General features: G+C 48.7%; 1 protein-coding gene across 1 annotated transcript; it reads left to right on the top strand.

Annotated features, from left to right (window-relative positions):
- Nucleotides 1-18,210: 18,210 nt before the first annotated feature.
- On the top strand, nucleotides 18,211-18,984 carry LOC309552615 (uncharacterized protein; the record flags this gene model as incomplete). The annotated part of the gene is made up of 1 exon (XM_082253556.1): nucleotides 18,211-18,984. The coding sequence occupies one exon, from the start codon at nucleotides 18,211-18,213 to the stop codon at nucleotides 18,982-18,984; it is 774 nt and encodes a 257-aa protein (XP_082109682.1).
- Nucleotides 18,985-20,942: the final 1,958 nt, after the last annotated feature.

Here is a 20,942-nt window from a genome sequence, read left to right as displayed (position 1 = left end):
TGCCACAGTTGTTGATGCTTTCAGCAGTTATTTTCACTCATTGTACTTTAGCGTAGACTTTCGGTTTGCAAGGCACATGTAAAAAGCAAGAAAGGGTTTCTGTAGTGTAGTGGTTATCATGTTCGCCTAACACGCGAAAGGTCCCCGGTTCAAAACCGGGCAGAAACAGTGCTTACCTTTAACTTTTTCACAGTCAGGCAAACTCAAAGCTCTTGTCATGCCATGCTCCTCTAGCAGCCGTGAGAGAAACCTGACAATACGAGGCACAGCTTAGTTGCTACACCTTCAATGTAATTTCTCTTTCTTTACTGTTTGTGAGTCGACCAGGAGATTCAAAAGACCCTTGCTTGAAGATTTTAGGTGAGCTCCTTTTCTAGTCCTACACAGGCAAAGTGTCTCCCGAGCAAAGGAAGGCAACTCTGAAGGGTTTCTGTAGTGTAGTGATTATCACGTTCGCCTTACACGCGAAAGGTCCCCGTTTCGAAACCGGGCAGAAACACAGTGCACACACTAGTGCTTTTTGCCACAGTTGTTGATGCTTTCAGCAGTGATTTTCACCCATTGTACTTTAGCGTAGACTTTCGGTTTGCAAGGCACATGTAAAAAGCAAGAATGGGTTTCTGTAGTGTAGTGGTTATCACGTTCGCCTAACACGCGAAAGGTCCCCGGTTCGAAACCGGGCAGAAACAGTGCTTACCTTTAACTTTTTCACAGTCAGGCAAACTCAAAGCTCTTGTCATGCCATGCTCCTCTAGCAGCCATGAGTGAAACATGACAATACGAGGCACAGCTTAGTTGCGACACCTTCAATGTAATTTCTCTTTCTTTACTGTTTGTGAGTCGACCAGGAGATTCAAAAGACCCTTGCTTGAAGATTTTAGGTGACCTCCTTTTCTAGTCCTACACAGGCAAAGTGTCTCCCGAGCAAAGGATGGCAACTCTGAAGGGTTTCTGTAGTGTAGTGGTTATCACGTTCGCCTTACACGCGAAAGGTCCCCGTTTCAAAACCGGGCAGAAACACAGTGCACACACTAGTGCTTTTTGCCACAGTTGTTGATGCTTTCAGCAGTTATTTTCACTCATTGTACTTTAGCGTAGACTTTCGGTTTGCAAGGCACATGTAAAAAGCAAGAATGGGTTTCTGTAGTGTAGTGGTTATCACGTTCGCCTTACACGCGAAAGGTCCCCGTTTCGAAACCGGGCAGAAACGCAGTGCACACTAGTGCTTTTTGCCACAGTTGTTGATGCTTTCAGCAGTTATTTTCACTCATTGTACTTTAGCGTAGACTTTCGGTTTGCAAGGCACATGTAAAAAGCAAGAATGGGTTTCTGTAGTGTAGTGGTTATCACGTTCGCCTAACACGCGAAAGGTCCCCGGTTCGAAACCGGGCAGAAACAGTGCTTACCTTTAACTTTTTCACAGTCAGGCAAACTCAAAGCTCTTGTCATGCCATGCTCCTCTAGCAGCCGTGAGTGAAATCTGACAATACGAGGCACAGCTTAGTTGCTACACCTTCAATGTCATTTCTCTTTCTTTACTGTTTGTGAGTCGACCAGGAGATTCAAAAGACCCTTGCTTGAAGATTTTAGGTGAGCTCCTTTTCTAGTCCTACACAGGCAAAGTGTCTCCCGAGCAAAGGATGGCAACTCTGAAGGGTTTCTGTAGTGTAGTGGTTATCATGTACGCCTTACACGCGAAAGGTCCCCGTTTCGAAACCGGGCAGAAACATAATGCACACACTAGTGCTTTTTGCCACAGTTGTTGATGCTTTCAGCAGTGATTTTCACCCATTGTACTTTAGCGTAAACTTTCGGCTTGCAAGGCACACATAAAAAGCAAGAATGGGTTTCTGTAGTGTAGTGGTTATCACGTTCGCCTAACACGCGAAAGGTCCCTGGTTCGAAACCGGGCAGAAACAGTGCTTACCTTTAACTTTTTCACAGTCAGGCAAACTCAAAGCTCTTGTCATGCCATGCTCCTCTAGCAGCCGTGAGTGAAACCTGACAATACGAGGCACAGCTTAGTTGCGACACCTTCAATGTCATTTCTCTTTCTTTACTGTTTGTGAGTCGACCAGGAGATTCAAAAGACCCTTGCTTGAAGATTTTAGGTGACCTCCTTTTCTAGTCCTACACAGGCAAAGTGTCTCCCGAGCAAAGGATGGCAACTCTGAAGGGTTTCTGTAGTGTAGTGGTTATCACGTTCGCCTTACACGCGAAAGGTCCCCGTTTCAAAACCGGGCAGAAACACAGTGCACACACTAGTGCTTTTTGCCACAGTTGTTGATGCTTTCAGCAGTTATTTTCACTCATTGTACTTTAGCGTAGACTTTCGGTTTGCAAGGCACATGTAAAAAGCAAGAATGGGTTTCTGTAGTGTAGTGGTTATCACGTTCGCCTTACACGCGAAAGGTCCCCGTTTCGAAACCGGGCAGAAACGCAGTGCACACTAGTGCTTTTTGCCACAGTTGTTGATGCTTTCAGCAGTTATTTTCACTCATTGTACTTTAGCGTAGACTTTCGGTTTGCAAGGCACATGTAAAAAGCAAGAATGGGTTTCTGTAGTGTAGTGGTTATCACGTTCGCCTAACACGCGAAAGGTCCCCGGTTCGAAACCGGGCAGAAACAGTGCTTACCTTTAACTTTTTCACAGTCAGGCAAACTCAAAGCTCTTGTCATGCCATGCTCCTCTAGCAGCCGTGAGTGAAATCTGACAATACGAGGCACAGCTTAGTTGCTACACCTTCAATGTCATTTCTCTTTCTTTACTGTTTGTGAGTCGACCAGGAGATTCAAAAGACCCTTGCTTGAAGATTTTAGGTGAGCTCCTTTTCTAGTCCTACACAGGCAAAGTGTCTCCCGAGCAAAGGATGGCAACTCTGAAGGGTTTCTGTAGTGTAGTGGTTATCATGTACGCCTTACACGCGAAAGGTCCCCGTTTCGAAACCGGGCAGAAACATAATGCACACACTAGTGCTTTTTGCCACAGTTGTTGATGCTTTCAGCAGTGATTTTCACCCATTGTACTTTAGCGTAAACTTTCGGCTTGCAAGGCACACAAAAAAAGCAAGAATGGGTTTCTGTAGTGTAGTGGTTATCACGTTCGCCTTACACGCGAAAGGTCCCCGTTTCAAAACCGGGCAGAAACACAGTGCACACACTAGTGCTTTTTGCCACAGTTGTTGATGCTTTCAGCAGTTATTTTCACTCATTGTACTTTAGCGTAGACTTTCGGTTTGCAAGGCACATGTAAAAAGCAAGAATGGGTTTCTGTAGTGTAGTGGTTATCACGTTCGCCTTACACGCGAAAGGTCCCCGTTTCGAAACCGGGCAGAAACGCAGTGCACACTAGTGCTTTTTGCCACAGTTGTTGATGCTTTCAGCAGTTATTTTCACTCATTGTACTTTAGCGTAGACTTTCGGTTTGCAAGGCACATGTAAAAAGCAAGAATGGGTTTCTGTAGTGTAGTGGTTATCACGTTCGCCTAACACGCGAAAGGTCCCCGGTTCGAAACCGGGCAGAAACAGTGCTTACCTTTAACTTTTTCACAGTCAGGCAAACTCAAAGCTCTTGTCATGCCATGCTCCTCTAGCAGCCGTGAGTGAAATCTGACAATACGAGGCACAGCTTAGTTGCTACACCTTCAATGTCATTTCTCTTTCTTTACTGTTTGTGAGTCGACCAGGAGATTCAAAAGACCCTTGCTTGAAGATTTTAGGTGAGCTCCTTTTCTAGTCCTACACAGGCAAAGTGTCTCCCGAGCAAAGGATGGCAACTCTGAAGGGTTTCTGTAGTGTAGTGGTTATCATGTACGCCTTACACGCGAAAGGTCCCCGTTTCGAAACCGGGCAGAAACATAATGCACACACTAGTGCTTTTTGCCACAGTTGTTGATGCTTTCAGCAGTGATTTTCACCCATTGTACTTTAGCGTAAACTTTCGGCTTGCAAGGCACACATAAAAAGCAAGAATGGGTTTCTGTAGTGTAGTGGTTATCACGTTCGCCTAACACGCGAAAGGTCCCTGGTTCGAAACCGGGCAGAAACAGTGCTTACCTTTAACTTTTTCACAGTCAGGCAAACTCAAAGCTCTTGTCATGCCATGCTCCTCTAGCAGCCGTGAGTGAAACCTGACAATACGAGGCACAGCTTAGTTGCGACACCTTCAATGTCATTTCTCTTTCTTTACTGTTTGTGAGTCGACCAGGAGATTCAAAAGACCCTTGCTTGAAGATTTTAGGTGACCTCCTTTTCTAGTCCTACACAGGCAAAGTGTCTCCCGAGCAAAGGATGGCAACTCTGAAGGGTTTCTGTAGTGTAGTGGTTATCACGTTCGCCTTACACGCGAAAGGTCCCCGTTTCAAAACCGGGCAGAAACACAGTGCACACACTAGTGCTTTTTGCCACAGTTGTTGATGCTTTCAGCAGTTATTTTCACTCATTGTACTTTAGCGTAGACTTTCGGTTTGCAAGGCACATGTAAAAAGCAAGAATGGGTTTCTGTAGTGTAGTGGTTATCACGTTCGCCTTACACGCGAAAGGTCCCCGTTTCGAAACCGGGCAGAAACGCAGTGCACACTAGTGCTTTTTGCCACAGTTGTTGATGCTTTCAGCAGTTATTTTCACTCATTGTACTTTAGCGTAGACTTTCGGTTTGCAAGGCACATGTAAAAAGCAAGAATGGGTTTCTGTAGTGTAGTGGTTATCACGTTCGCCTAACACGCGAAAGGTCCCCGGTTCGAAACCGGGCAGAAACAGTGCTTACCTTTAACTTTTTCACAGTCAGGCAAACTCAAAGCTCTTGTCATGCCATGCTCCTCTAGCAGCCGTGAGTGAAATCTGACAATACGAGGCACAGCTTAGTTGCTACACCTTCAATGTCATTTCTCTTTCTTTACTGTTTGTGAGTCGACCAGGAGATTCAAAAGACCCTTGCTTGAAGATTTTAGGTGAGCTCCTTTTCTAGTCCTACACAGGCAAAGTGTCTCCCGAGCAAAGGATGGCAACTCAGAAGGGTTTCTGTAGTGTAGTGGTTATCATGTACGCCTTACACGCGAAAGGTCCCCGTTTCGAAACCGGGCAGAAACATAATGCACACACTAGTGCTTTTTGCCACAGTTGTTGATGCTTTCAGCAGTGATTTTCACCCATTGTACTTTAGCGTAAACTTTCGGCTTGCAAGGCACACAAAAAAAGCAAGAATGGGTTTCTGTAGTGTAGTGGTTATCACGTTCGCCTAACACGCAAAAGGTCCCCGGTTCGAAACCGGGCAGAAACAGTGCTTACCTTTAACTTTTTCACAGTCAGGCAAACTCAAAGCTCTTGCCATGCCATGCTCCTCTAGCAGCCGTGAGTGAAATCTGACAATACGAGGCATAGCTTAGTTGCTACACCTTCAATGTCATTTCTCTTTCTTTACTGTTTGTGAGTCGACCAGGAGATTCAAAAGACCCTTGCTTGAAGATTTTAGGTGAGCTCCTTTTCTAGTCCTACACAGGCAAAGTGTCTCCCGAGCAAAGGATGGCAACTCTGAAGGGTTTCTGTAGTGTAGTGGTTATCACATTCGCCTTACACGCGAAAGGTCCCCGTTTCGAAACCGGGCAGAAACACAGTGCACACACTAGTGCTCTTTGCCACAGTTGTTGATGCTTTCAGCAGTTATTTTCACTCATTGTACTTTAGCGTAGACTTTCGGTTTGCAAGGCACATGCAAAAAGCAAGAATGGGTTTCTGTAGTGTAGTGGTTATCACGTTCGCCTCACACGCGAAAGGTCCCTGGTTCGAAACCGGGCAGAAACAGTGCTTACCTTTAACTTTTTCACAGTCAGGCAAACTCAAAGCTCTTGTCATGCCATGCTCCTCTAGCAGCCGTGAGTGAAACCTGACAATACGAGGCACAGCTTAGTTGCTACACCTTCAATGTAATTTCTCTTTCTTTACTGTTTGTGAGTCGACCAGGAGATTCAAAAGACCCTTGCTTGAAGATTTTAGGTGAGCTCCTTTTCTAGTCCTACACAGGCAAAGTGTCTCCCGAGCAAAGGAAGGCAACTCTGAAGGGTTTCTGTAGTGTAGTGATTATCACGTTCGCCTTACACGCGAAAGGTCCCCGTTTCGAAACCGGGCAGAAACACAGTGCACACACTAGTGCTTTTTGCCACAGTTGTTGATGCTTTCAGCAGTGATTTTCACCCATTGTTCTTTAGCGTAGACTTTCGGTTTGCAAGGCACATGTAAAAAGCAAGAAAGAGTTTCTGTAGTGTAGTGGTTATCACGTTCGCCTCACACGCGAAAGGTCCCCGGTTCGAAACCGGGCAGAAACAGTGCTTACCTTTAACTTTTTCACAGTCAGGCAAACTCAAAGCTCTTGCCATGCCATGCTCCTCTAGCAGCCGTGAGTGAAATCTGACAATACGAGGCATAGCTTAGTTGCTACACCTTCAATGTCATTTCTCTTTCTTTACTGTTTGTGAGTCGACCAGGAGATTCAAAAGACCCTTGCTTGAAGATTTTAGGTGACCTCCTTTTCTAGTCCTACACAGGCAAAGTGTCTCCCGAGCAAAGGATGGCAACTCTGAAGGGTTTCTGTAGTGTAGTGGTTATCACGTTCGCCTTACACGCGAAAGGTCCCCGTTTCAAAACCGGGCAGAAACACAGTGCACACACTAGTGCTTTTTGCCACAGTTGTTGATGCTTTCAGCAGTTATTTTCACTCATTGTACTTTAGCGTAGACTTTTGGTTTGCAAGGCACATGTAAAAAGCAAGAATGGGTTTCTGTAGTGTAGTGGTTATCACGTTCGCCTAACACGCAAAAGGTCCCCGTTTCGAAACCGGGCAGAAACGCAGTGCACACACTAGTGCTTTTTGCCACAGTTGTTGATGCTTTCAGCAGTTATTTTCACTCATTGTACTTTAGCGTAGACTTTCGGTTTGCAAGGCACATGTAAAAAGCAAGAATGGGTTTCTGTAGTGTAGTGGTTATCACGTTCGCCTCACACGCGAACGGTCCCCGGTTCGAAACCGGGCAGAAACAGTGCTTACCTTTAACTTTTTCACAGTCAGGTAAACTCAAAGCTCTTGTCATGCCATGCTCCTCTAGCAGCCGTGAGTGAAATCTGACAATACGAGGCACAGCTTAGTTGCTACACCTTCAATGTCATTTCTCTTTCTTTACTGTTTGTGAGTCGACCAGGAGATTCAAAAGACCCTTGCTTGAAGATTTTAGGTGAGCTCCTTTTCTAGTCCTACACAGGCAAAGTGTCTCCCGAGCAAAGGATGGCAACTCAGAAGGGTTTCTGTAGTGTAGTGGTTATCATGTACGCCTTACGCGCGAAAGGTCCCCGTTTCGAAACCGGGCAGAAACATAATGCACACACTAGTGCTTTTTGCCACAGTTGTTGATGCTTTCAGCAGTGATTTTCACCCATTGTACTTTAGCGTAAACTTTCGGCTTGCAAGGCACACAAAAAAAGCAAGAATGGGTTTCTGTAGTGTAGTGGTTATCACGTTCGCCTAACACGCAAAAGGTCCCCGGTTCGAAACCGGGCAGAAACAGTGCTTACCTTTAACTTTTTCACAGTCAGGCAAACTCAAAGCTCTTGCCATGCCATGCTCCTCTAGCAGCCGTGAGTGAAATCTGACAATACGAGGCATAGCTTAGTTGCTACACCTTCAATGTCATTTCTCTTTCTTTACTGTTTGTGAGTCGACCAGGAGATTCAAAAGACCCTTGCTTGAAGATTTTAGGTGAGCTCCTTTTCTAGTCCTACACAGGCAAAGTGTCTCCCGAGCAAAGGATGGCAACTCTGAAGGGTTTCTGTAGTGTAGTGGTTATCACATTCGCCTTACACGCGAAAGGTCCCCGTTTCGAAACCGGGCAGAAACACAGTGCACACACTAGTGCTCTTTGCCACAGTTGTTGATGCTTTCAGCAGTTATTTTCACTCATTGTACTTTAGCGTAGACTTTCGGTTTGCAAGGCACATGCAAAAAGCAAGAATGGGTTTCTGTAGTGTAGTGGTTATCACGTTCGCCTCACACGCGAAAGGTCCCTGGTTCGAAACCGGGCAGAAACAGTGCTTACCTTTAACTTTTTCACAGTCAGGCAAACTCAAAGCTCTTGTCATGCCATGCTCCTCTAGCAGCCGTGAGTGAAACCTGACAATACGAGGCACAGCTTAGTTGCTACACCTTCAATGTAATTTCTCTTTCTTTACTGTTTGTGAGTCGACCAGGAGATTCAAAAGACCCTTGCTTGAAGATTTTAGGTGAGCTCCTTTTCTAGTCCTACACAGGCAAAGTGTCTCCCGAGCAAAGGAAGGCAACTCTGAAGGGTTTCTGTAGTGTAGTGATTATCACGTTCGCCTTACACGCGAAAGGTCCCCGTTTCGAAACCGGGCAGAAACACAGTGCACACACTAGTGCTTTTTGCCACAGTTGTTGATGCTTTCAGCAGTGATTTTCACCCATTGTTCTTTAGCGTAGACTTTCGGTTTGCAAGGCACATGTAAAAAGCAAGAAAGAGTTTCTGTAGTGTAGTGGTTATCACGTTCGCCTCACACGCGAAAGGTCCCCGGTTCGAAACCGGGCAGAAACAGTGCTTACCTTTAACTTTTTCACAGTCAGGCAAACTCAAAGCTCTTGCCATGCCATGCTCCTCTAGCAGCCGTGAGTGAAATCTGACAATACGAGGCATAGCTTAGTTGCTACACCTTCAATGTCATTTCTCTTTCTTTACTGTTTGTGAGTCGACCAGGAGATTCAAAAGACCCTTGCTTGAAGATTTTAGGTGAGCTCCTTTTCTAGTCCTACACAGGCAAAGTGTCTCCCGAGCAAAGGATGGCAACTCTGAAGGGTTTCTGTAGTGTAGTGGTTATCACATTCGCCTTACACGCGAAAGGTCCCCGTTTCGAAACCGGGCAGAAACACAGTGCACACACTAGTGCTCTTTGCCACAGTTGTTGATGCTTTCAGCAGTTATTTTCACTCATTGTACTTTAGCGTAGACTTTCGGTTTGCAAGGCACATGTAAAAAGCAAGAATGGGTTTCTGTAGTGTAGTGGTTATCACGTTCGCCTAACACGCGAAAGGTCCCCGGTTCGAAACCGGGCAGAAACGCAGTGCACACACTAGTGCTTTTTGCCACAGTTGTTGATGCTTTCAGCAGTTATTTTCACTCATTGTACTTTAGCGTAGACTTTCGGTTTGCAAGGCACATGTAAAAAGCAAGAAAGGGTTTCTGTAGTGTAGTGGTTATCACGTTCGCCTCACACGCGAAAGGTCCCCGGTTCGAAACCGGGCAGAAACAGTGCTTACCTTTAACTTTTTCACAGTCAGGCAAACTCAAAGCTCTTGCCATGCCATGCTCCTCTAGCAGCCGTGAGTGAAATCTGACAATACGAGGCATAGCTTAGTTGCTACACCTTCAATGTCATTTCTCTTTCTTTACTGTTTGTGAGTCGACCAGGAGATTCAAAAGACCCTTGCTTGAAGATTTTAGGTGACTTCCTTTTCTAGTCCTACACAGGCAAAGTGTCTCCCGAGCAAAGGATGGCAACTCTGAAGGGTTTCTGTAGTGTAGTGGTTATCACGTTCGCCTTACACGCGAAAGGTCCCCGTTTCAAAACCGGGCAGAAACACAGTGCACACACTAGTGCTTTTTGCCACAGTTGTTGATGCTTTCAGCAGTTATTTTCACTCATTGTACTTTAGCGTAGACTTTTGGTTTGCAAGGCACATGTAAAAAGCAAGAATGGGTTTCTGTAGTGTAGTGGTTATCACGTTCGCCTAACACGCGAAAGGTCCCCGTTTCGAAACCGGGCAGAAACGCAGTGCACACACTAGTGCTTTTTGCCACAGTTGTTGATGCTTTCAGCAGTTATTTTCACTCATTGTACTTTAGCGTAGACTTTCGGTTTGCAAGGCACATGTAAAAAGCAAGAATGGGTTTCTGTAGTGTAGTGGTTATCATGTTCGCCTAACACGCGAAAGGTCCCCGGTTCAAAACCGGGCAGAAACAGTGCTTACCTTTAACTTTTTCACAGTCAGGCAAACTCAAAGCTCTTGTCATGCCATGCTCCTCTAGCAGCCGTGAGTGAAACCTGACAATACGAGGCACAGCTTAGTTGCTACACCTTCAATGTAATTTCTCTTTCTTTACTGTTTGTGAGTCGACCAGGAGATTCAAAAGACCCTTGCTTGAAGATTTTAGGTGAGCTCCTTTTCTAGTCCTACACAGGCAAAGTGTCTCCCGAGCAAAGGAAGGCAACTCTGAAGGGTTTCTGTAGTGTAGTGATTATCACGTTCGCCTTACACGCGAAAGGTCCCCGTTTCGAAACCGGGCAGAAACACAGTGCACACACTAGTGCTTTTTGCCACAGTTGTTGATGCTTTCAGCAGTGATTTTCACCCATTGTTCTATAGCGTAGACTTTCGGTTTGCAAGGCACATGTAAAAAGCAAGCAAGGGTTTCTGTAGTGTAGTGGTTATCACGTTCGCCTAACACGCGAAAGGTCCCCGGTTCGAAACCGGGCAGAAACAGTGCTTACCTTTAACTTTTTCACAGTCAGGCAAACTCAAAGCTCTTGTCTTGCCATGCTCCTCTAGCAGCCATGAGTGAAACCTGACAATACGAGGCACAGCTTAGTTGCTACACCTTCAATGTCATTTCTCTTTCTTTACTGTTTGTGAGTCGACCAGGAGATTCAAAAGACCCTTGCTTGAAGATTTTAGGTGACTTCCTTTTCTAGTCCTACACAGGCAAAGTGTCTCCCGAGCAAAGGATGGCAACTCTGAAGGGTTTCTGTAGTGTAGTGGTTATCACGTTCGCCTTACACGCGAAAGGTCCCCGTTTCAAAACCGGGCAGAAACACAGTGCACACACTAGTGCTTTTTGCCACAGTTGTTGATGCTTTCAGCAGTTATTTTCACTCATTGTACTTAAGCGTAGACTTTTGGTTTGCAAGGCACATGTAAAAAGCAAGAATGGGTTTCTGTAGTGTAGTGGTTATCACGTTCGCCTAACACGCGAAAGGTCCCCGTTTCGAAACCGGGCAGAAACGCAGTGCACACACTAGTGCTTTTTGCCACAGTTGTTGATGCTTTCAGCAGTTATTTTCACTCATTGTACTTTAGCGTAGACTTTCGGTTTGCAAGGCACATGTAAAAAGCAAGAATGGGTTTCTGTAGTGTAGTGGTTATCATGTTCGCCTAACACGCGAAAGGTCCCCGGTTCAAAACCGGGCAGAAACAGTGCTTACCTTTAACTTTTTCACAGTCAGGCAAACTCAAAGCTCTTGTCATGCCATGCTCCTCTAGCAGCCGTGAGTGAAACCTGACAATACGAGGCACAGCTTAGTTGCTACACCTTCAATGTCATTTCTCTTTCTTTACTGTTTGTGAGTCGACCAGGAGATTCAAAAGACCCTTGCTTGAAGATTTTAGGTGAGCTCCTTTTCTAGTCCTACACAGGCAAAGTGTCTCCCGAGCAAAGGAAGGCAACTCTGAAGGGTTTCTGTAGTGTAGTGATTATCACGTTCGCCTTACACGCGAAAGGTCCCCGTTTCGAAACCGGGCAGAAACACAGTGCACACACTAGTGCTTTTTGCCACAGTTGTTGATGCTTTCAGCAGTGATTTTCACCCATTGTTCTTTAGCGTAGACTTTCGGTTTGCAAGGCACATGTAAAAAGCAAGAAAGAGTTTCTGTAGTGTAGTGGTTATCACGTTCGCCTCACACGCGAAAGGTCCCCGGTTCGAAACCGGGCAGAAACAGTGCTTACCTTTAACTTTTTCACAGTCAGGCAAACTCAAAGCTCTTGCCATGCCATGCTCCTCTAGCAGCCGTGAGTGAAATCTGACAATACGAGGCATAGCTTAGTTGCTACACCTTCAATGTCATTTCTCTTTCTTTACTGTTTGTGAGTCGACCAGGAGATTCAAAAGACCCTTGCTTGAAGATTTTAGGTGACCTCCTTTTCTAGTCCTACACAGGCAAAGTGTCTCCCGAGCAAAGGATGGCAACTCTGAAGGGTTTCTGTAGTGTAGTGGTTATCACGTTCGCCTTACACGCGAAAGGTCCCCGTTTCAAAACCGGGCAGAAACACAGTGCACACACTAGTGCTTTTTGCCACAGTTGTTGATGCTTTCAGCAGTTATTTTCACTCATTGTACTTTAGCGTAGACTTTTGGTTTGCAAGGCACATGTAAAAAGCAAGAATGGGTTTCTGTAGTGTAGTGGTTATCACGTTCGCCTAACACGCGAAAGGTCCCCGTTTCGAAACCGGGCAGAAACGCAGTGCACACACTAGTGCTTTTTGCCACAGTTGTTGATGCTTTCAGCAGTTATTTTCACTCATTGTACTTTAGCGTAGACTTTCGGTTTGCAAGGCACATGTAAAAAGCAAGAATGGGTTTCTGTAGTGTAGTGGTTATCACGTTCGCCTAACACGCGAAAGGTCCCCGGTTCGAAACCGGGCAGAAACAGTGCTTACCTTTAACTTTTTCACAGTCAGGCAAACTCAAAGCTCTTGTCATGCCATGCTCCTCTAGCAGCCGTGAGTGAAACCTGACAATACGAGGCACAGCTTAGTTGCTACACCTTCAATGTCATTTCTCTTTCTTTACTGTTTGTGAGTCGACCAGGAGATTCAAAAGACCCTTGCTTGAAGATTTTAGGTGAGCTCCTTTTCTAGTCCTACACAGGCAAAGTGTCTCCCGAGCAAAGGAAGGCAACTCTGAAGGGTTTCTGTAGTGTAGTGATTATCACGTTCGCCTTACACGCGAAAGGTCCCCGTTTCGAAACCGGGCAGAAACACAGTGCACACACTAGTGCTTTTTGCCACAGTTGTTGATGCTTTCAGCAGTGATTTTCACCCATTGTTCTTTAGCGTAGACTTTCGGTTTGCAAGGCACATGTAAAAAGCAAGAAAGAGTTTCTGTAGTGTAGTGGTTATCACGTTCGCCTCACACGCGAAAGGTCCCCGGTTCGAAACCGGGCAGAAACAGTGCTTACCTTTAACTTTTTCACAGTCAGGCAAACTCAAAGCTCTTGCCATGCCATGCTCCTCTAGCAGCCGTGAGTGAAATCTGACAATACGAGGCATAGCTTAGTTGCTACACCTTCAATGTCATTTCTCTTTCTTTACTGTTTGTGAGTCGACCAGGAGATTCAAAAGACCCTTGCTTGAAGATTTTAGGTGACCTCCTTTTCTAGTCCTACACAGGCAAAGTGTCTCCCGAGCAAAGGATGGCAACTCTGAAGGGTTTCTGTAGTGTAGTGGTTATCACGTTCGCCTTACACGCGAAAGGTCCCCGTTTCAAAACCGGGCAGAAACACAGTGCACACACTAGTGCTTTTTGCCACAGTTGTTGATGCTTTCAGCAGTTATTTTCACTCATTGTACTTTAGCGTAGACTTTTGGTTTGCAAGGCACATGTAAAAAGCAAGAATGGGTTTCTGTAGTGTAGTGGTTATCACGTTCGCCTAACACGCGAAAGGTCCCCGTTTCGAAACCGGGCAGAAACGCAGTGCACACACTAGTGCTTTTTGCCACAGTTGTTGATGCTTTCAGCAGTTATTTTCACTCATTGTACTTTAGCGTAGACTTTCGGTTTGCAAGGCACATGTAAAAAGCAAGAATGGGTTTCTGTAGTGTAGTGGTTATCACGTTCGCCTAACACGCGAAAGGTCCCCGGTTCGAAACCGGGCAGAAACAGTGCTTACCTTTAACTTTTTCACAGTCAGGCAAACTCAAAGCTCTTGCCATGCCATGCTCCTCTAGCAGCCGTGAGTGAAATCTGACAATACGAGGCACAGCTTAGTTGCTACACCTTCAATGTCATTTCTCTTTCTTTACTGTTTGTGAGTCGACCAGGAGATTCAAAAGACCCTTGCTTGAAGATTTTAGGTGAGCTCCTTTTCTAGTCCTACACAGGCAAAGTGTCTCCCGAGCAAAGGAAGGCAACTCTGAAGGGTTTCTGTAGTGTAGTGATTATCACGTTCGCCTTACACGCGAAAGGTCCCCGTTTCGAAACCGGGCAGAAACACAGTGCACACACTAGTGCTTTTTGCCACAGTTGTTGATGCTTTCAGCAGTGATTTTCACCCATTGTTCTTTAGCGTAGACTTTCGGTTTGCAAGGCACATGTAAAAAGCAAGAAAGGGTTTCTGTAGTGTAGTGGTTATCACGTTCGCCTAACACGCGAAAGGTCCCCGGTTCGAAACCGGGCAGAAACAGTGCTTACCTTTAACTTTTTCACAGTCAGGCAAACTCAAAGCTCTTGTCTTGCCATGCTCCTCTAGCAGCCATGAGTGAAACCTGACAATACGAGGCACAGCTTAGTTGCGACACCTTCAATGTAATTTCTCTTTCTTTACTGTTTGTGAGTCGACCAGGAGATTCAAAAGACCCTTGCTTGAAGATTTTAGGTGACCTCCTTTTCTAGTCCTACACAGGCAAAGTGTCTCCCGAGCAAGGGATAGCAACTCTGAAGGGTTTCTGTAGTGTAGTGGTTATCACGTTTGCCTTACACGCGAAAGGTCCCCGTTTCAAAACCGGGCAGAAACACAGTGCACACACTAGTGCTTTTTGCCACAGTTGTTGATGCTTTCAGCAGTTATTTTCACTCATTGTACTTTAGCGTAGACTTTCGGTTTGCAAGGCACATGTAAAAAGCAAGAATGGGTTTCTGTAGTGTAGTGGTTATCACGTTCGCCTAACACGCGAAAGGTCCCCGTTTCGAAACCGGGCAGAAACGCAGTGCACACTAGTGCTTTTTGCCACATTTGTTGATGCTTTCAGCAGTTATTTTCACTCATTGTACTTTAGCGTAGACTTTCGGTTTGCAAGGCACATGTAAAAAGCAAGAAAGGGGGGAAGCCTGGAGATGGATGCACAGCAGTAAGCGGAAGGCTGGACATGACTGGGGTTTGCAGGGAAGGTTGCTACCCAGTGGGGGTTAACTTTTTTAAGGAAGAATTAAAGCAGGTGATTGGTTTTTGGGAAGGTGGGGCAGGGTGGGGCAAGGTGGGGTTAGCAGGGGCTAGTTTAGGGTGGGACCAGGGGTTCGGTCAGTTGGAGACCAGACAGCAATAGGAGAACTTCTGTACCCCCCCCTTGCCTATCGGTATGGCAGATTTGGACTCTATGCTGGCCCAGTTACGCAGTGCGGCCATGGCGAATGGTCCGCAATGGCTTCAGGCCAATATGGATGGCTTACTACAGGGGTCGGGGCAGGTACCAGCTTCGCCTGCCCCAACTTTATCACGGCCTAGGAGGTCAAGGCCTCCTGAGCGCCTCAGCCCAGAAACGACCCCTAGGGTCCGCCGTCGCTTAGGGAGCCCCCCTAGGGACCCTTCGACCTCGGCTGTCAGTGGGAAGCCTCCTACAGGTACAGCGGGGGTCGGGAGGAATCCTCGACACAGACGGGGCCCTGGCAAAGTGAGCGCAGCCCCCTCCAGCTCCGTTGCCCCCTCACCTGCAGCTCTGGAACATCCGACTGGCTCCCCGGTTCCCTCCGGTGGCGGCGCGGTCCGGCGTGGGAGTGAAGTGCGGGGTCCGGGTGCGGGCCTACTTCCGGGTACGGCCGCGGCCTCTCGTGGAAGAAGTCGAGGCTCCAGGAGGGTCCCCTGCGTCCCATCGGTGGTTCCGGACCGGATCTCGGCGCCCGCCGCTGTCCCATTGCGGCGGGGCGTTCGGCGGGAAGAAGAGGAGGCGGGAATGAGTGGCGGTGCTCGGCCGGAGGCGCCCGTCTATGACGTCACGGGCATGCGACCTTCGGATGGAAGCCTGCTGAGGACAAGTGCTACAGCGTCGCAGGGCAGTGACGTCACCGCCCAGCGCCAGACCTACGGAGGCCGCTCTGTTCCCTGCAGAGTGGCAGCTCCCAGCGATGGAATCTTCAGCCTGTCCGGCTGCAGCGGTGGCTCTTCAGGAACTGGCCAGGTGTCCCACTCGGCGGAGGTGGAAGAGCGCTCTGAAGGGGAACTGTCGGCATCGGATGAAGAGGATGCTCTGGATGTCGGGTCGGCTCCTCATTCGGGACACGGACGGACGGCTGAGCGGAGGCTTTCACCGGGTCAGCCAGGTAAGTCAGTGTCCTTTGCCTCTCCTTCCCTTCTGTTTTCTGCTCCTTCTGTACCTGCCTCTCCTCCTGTCGGGTCTTCTGTGGTATTTTCCTCTGGTGTGTCTGCTCTGCCTGCTGTCCAGGCTCCCTCTACGCTGTCTGCACTGCTTAGTTCGTCTTCTCTCCCAGCAAGGGGGCCCTCTTCGCCTGTTATTGGCGCGGGGGTCCTAGGTAGTGGTGGGGGGACGCATGTTTCAGGGGGTCCGGGTGCACAGGCAGTCCCGGACGGCATAGGGGGAGTGTCTTTGCTGCATACTCTTTTGTCCGGGTTTAAGGATTTGTTGTCCAGGTGCGAGCCGGCTTTAGCGGCTGCACCCGCGGGGGCGCCGATACATGCGTGGGCTGCTGCAACAGGGGGGGTTACAGAATCAGTGGGGTCGGCAGCGGGATGTTCTTCTGTTTCACGGCCGCTGGCGGAATCCACTGGATCAAAAGAGGTGAGTTCGGTGACGCCGGTACCAGCTCCTTCGGTCCAGGTCACAGGTGGGTTGGCTGATGCAGTGGAGGTAAGTTCTGGGGTGCCGTCGTCTTCTCCTGGGGTGACGCCGGTGACGAAAGGGTCGGGTTCAGCAGATGGGGACAAGGAGATTGTGCGCATGGCGGATTCTGCGAAGTGCGAAGTTTATGTCTGCTTCGAGGGACCTCTGGGTGCTCATTTGAAAACGGAAGTGAGGGAAAAAATTTGGCGGGGTGAGTATGTTGAGATTTTTTCTCTGCTACCGTTGGAAAAATTCAACTTGGACAGGGTCAAGCCTGATGAATCTAAAAAGGAGGAGGAAGAAAAGCGCCGATATCGTTTGATTCCGCGCTCATTTACCAACTGGTTGCAGGCTTTCACAATTCTGGCCAGTGTAATAGGGGAAAAACATTCTGATCAGTGTTCCCCCCTATTTTGTTATTTGGATTCCATTGGGGAAGCCTATCGGGTCTACGGTGGTACGGCCTGGTTGCGATACGACGAACATTTTCGTCAACGCAAGGCCGTCAGACCATCTTTGCGCTGGGATCATAAGGACATCAGTCTTTGGATGCGCCTCATGACCCAGGCTAGATCTACCGGTCACCCCTTTCAGGGTGGGGTCGGGGGGGCGGCTTCCTCGCCTTCTCCGGCCGCAAAACGTAAAGGCTTATGTTGGCAGTTTAACGAGGCCACTTGCAAGTTTGGAACCTCCTGTCGCTTCAAGCACGAGTGTTCCAACTGCGGCGGAAATCACTCGTCGGCACGATGCTTTAAGCATGGGGGAGCAAAACATGCCGACGCTGGTAAGAGGGCGGACGCCGGTGAAAGTGGAAAGGTTGGCCAGGTTCCTAAGTAGGTACCCTGATCGGGAAGCTGCCGCTCTTTTGCTGGGGGGGTTTTCGCAAGGCTTTCGCATTCCTTGTTCTTTGTCGGTGGTTCCTCCTCCCGGGGGCAATTTGAGTTCCGCTAGGGCGCATTCGTCGGTGGTCTCGGCGAAGCTCCTGAAGGAAGTGAGGTTGGGCAGAATGGCGGGCCCTTTCTCATCTCCGCCTTTGCCGAATCTGGTACTCTCTCCTCTGGGTGTGGTTCCAAAAAAGGAACCTAATAAGTTTCGACTCATTCACCACCTGTCTTACCCCCCGGGGGGTTCGGTGAATGACGCTATAGCGGACGACTTATGCTCGGTTTCATACGTTTCGTTCGATAAAGCGGTGGCCTGGGTGCGTCGTTTTGGGCGGGGGGCCCTTATGGCGAAAACTGACATTGAAGCTGCGTTTAGGTTGTTGCCGGTGCACGCGGACAGCCTGCATCTTTTGGGTTGTGAATGGCAGGGTGGAATTTTCGTTGACCAATGTTTGCCTATGGGCTGCGCCATTTCTTGTTCGCTGTTTGAAACATTCAGTTCTTTTTTGGAATGGGTTGTTAGGGATGTTTCTGGGTTGTCTTCCATAATTCATTATTTAGACGATTTTCTGGTGATAGGTCCTCCGGGGGATGTGATGTGTGCGACGCTCTTGGCTACGGTCCAACAGCTGTTTGATTATTTTGGAGTCCCATTAGCCCCTGACAAGACTGAGGGGCCGTGCACGGAACTGCGATTTCTGGGCATTGTCATTGATACGATGGCAATGGAATGCAGGCTTCCGGTTGACAAGCTAATGGACCTACGCAGAGTTATTGCAGGGTCCTTGGACACGCGAAAAATTCAGCTGCGTGCCCTGCAGTCTCTGCTGGGAAAATTGAATTTTGCCTGCCGCATCATGCCCATGGGGCGGGTGTTTTGCAGGAGGTTGGCGGCTGCCACGGCGGGAGTCAGGGCGCCGCATCATTACATTCGCCTATCTAAAGAGCATCGGGATGACTTGCGGGTTTGGGATTTGTTCTTGAGCTCCTTTAACGGCCGTTCGGTTTGGTTGGAAGCTCCGGTGTCGAACTTTGACCTGGAGCTGTTTACTGACGCGGCAGGCTCGGGGGGTTTTGCGGCCTATTTCCAGGGGCAATGGTGTGCGGGGGACTGGCCGGCCTCCTGGCGGAATTCTGGCTTCATTCGTAACTTGGTTCTGTTGGAATTATTTCCCATTGTGTTGGCCGTAGAGTTATGGGGTCAGGATTTCACAAATAAGAGGGTCCGTTTTCATTGCGATAACCTGGGGGTAGTTCAGTCCATCAACAGCATTACTGCTTCTTCTCCACCGGTTATTAGGTTGCTTCGCCACCTGGTGCTCAAATGTTTGCTCCTGAATTCTTTTTTCTATGCTGTGCATGTTCCGGGTGTTGACAATTCGGTGGCTGATGCTCTTTCTCGCTTCCAGTGGGACAGGTTTCGGAGGTTGGCACCGGATGCGGATCAGCAAGGCCTGATGTGTCCCGGGGAGCTGTGGAACATCGTCTCGCCGCAGTAATGGAATTGGTTCGGGCGTCGGTTTGTCCTTCCACTTGGACGGCCTACGAACGGGTGTGGGCGACGTGGCATCAGATGGTGAGTGAGGTGGGGGGTCTTTCTGGTGATCGGGAACGGTTGTTCCTGCTCTTATATTTTGTGAGCCTGAATTTTGAACAGCGTGTGTCTATTTCTACGTTACGCCGCAAAATGGCGGCCTTAGCCTTCTACTTTCAGTTGTGGGGGGTTGCTGATGTAACCAAACATTTCCTTGTTCAAAAGGCCTTGAAGGGTTATGCGAGGGGTACTCGTTCGATTGATTCCAGGCGCCCGATTTCCTTTGATGTGTTGTCCCGGTTGGTGGACTGCTTGCCGGGAGTGTGTTCTGCGGACCAGGAGGTGGAACTCTTCAGGACGGCGTTTATCTTGGCGTTCTTTGGAGCTTTTCGGATTAGCGAATTGGTGAGTATTTCCAGGCGGGGGAATGGGGGATTGCAGTTGGGGGATGTTTGCTTGCATCCGGACAAGCTTCTAATCCGGATAAAAAGGTCAAAAACGGACCAGCTGGGCCGAGGGGCTTGTGTTGAGCTAGGGGTGGTTCCTGGGTCCTCGCTTTGCCCCGTGGCTGCGGTGCGGCATTGGTTACAGGTGCGCTCCGCTCAACAGGGTCCTCTGTTTTTACGGGCTGATGGGACGGCCCTCTCACGTTTTCAATTTACGGCTGTCCTCCGGAAGTGCTTGGGGGCAGCCGGTTTTCAGGGGACGGATTTCTCCTCTCACTCTTTCCGCATTGGAGCCGCCACGGAAGCGGCTCGGTGGGGCCTTGGGGATCAGGCCCTTCGGAAAATTGGGCGTTGGGAGTCCAGGCGATTTCGCTCGTATGTCCGTCCGCATCTGTTGTGATGCGGCAGAGGGGATCTGTTCTGTTCTGGTCGGGGCCCAGGGGAGGTCATTTAGTGAATGTTCGTTACTAGTATGCTGGTGTTTTTTCTTTGTTTTTCTCTGTGGGTTTTTGTGTGTGTACTCAGGACGTATGTTGGTATGTACCCCTCCTTATGTTTTACAGGAGCCACGGAAGTCTTGGTCTGGATATTAGGACATTCTTATGTGGTCTGGGGTGCTCGGAGGGCAGCGGTTAGGCCAGAGGGGCGCCAATTGGGTTTCAGCAGGGAGGAGGTAAAGGTTAGATGGATTGGGGTCTCAGGCATGCTGTGGTCCCGTGTCCTCCCTGAAGTCCATCGTTGCGCCCGTCTTGAGCGGCCGCCCGACATACTTTTGTTGCATGCGGGCGGCAATGATCTGGGCCTCCGTTCCTCCAGGGAGCTGATTAGGGATGTCAAACTGGACTTCCTGAGGCTGCGGACGCTTTTTCCGCGGACTGTGGTGGTGTGGTCGGACATTGTCTCCCGCACTTCTTGGCGCCTGGCTCGTTCGGTGACTAGCCTGAACAAAGCCAGGATTAAGGTGAATAAGGCGGTGGCCAAGTTTGTTGTGCGTAACGGGGGACTGGCGGTCCGGCATCTTGAGCTGGAGCAGGACCCGGCCCTTTATCTTAGGGGTGACGGGGTTCATTTGAACGCGGTGGGCATCGACCTGTGGACTTTAGGTCTGCAGGAAGGTATTCAGAGGGCGCTGTGGGTTTGGAGGGCTACACGGCCATAAGGGGTCATGCCCGTGTGCTGTGGCTGGGGTTTTAGGGTCTTGGAGGGCTGTGACTACTTGGAAAGGGAATATGGAGGGGTAGGGCCCATCTTAGGTATGGGTGGACCTACCCCTGGCAACGTCAGTAGGCGGTATCAAGGGATCCCAATGGTTCATAGTCCTTGAGCTGGTGCAGTGGCGGCTGAGGGCCTGGAGGTCTATTGGGGTCAGGGATACAGCCAGGGGGGAAGTCAAGTTGCCTTCCAAGATCCTAAATGGTCATTCGCTTTTAAATTTTGGTATTGTATTGTTTTTGTTGAATAATGTTAATTCTTTGCT

This window comes from Pelophylax lessonae (assembly GCF_965119305.1).
Source record: "Pelophylax lessonae genome assembly, chromosome: 4".
Classification (NCBI taxonomy): Eukaryota; Metazoa; Chordata; class Amphibia; order Anura; family Ranidae; genus Pelophylax; species Pelophylax lessonae.
This window is presented reverse-complemented; position numbering and strand designations above follow the sequence as displayed.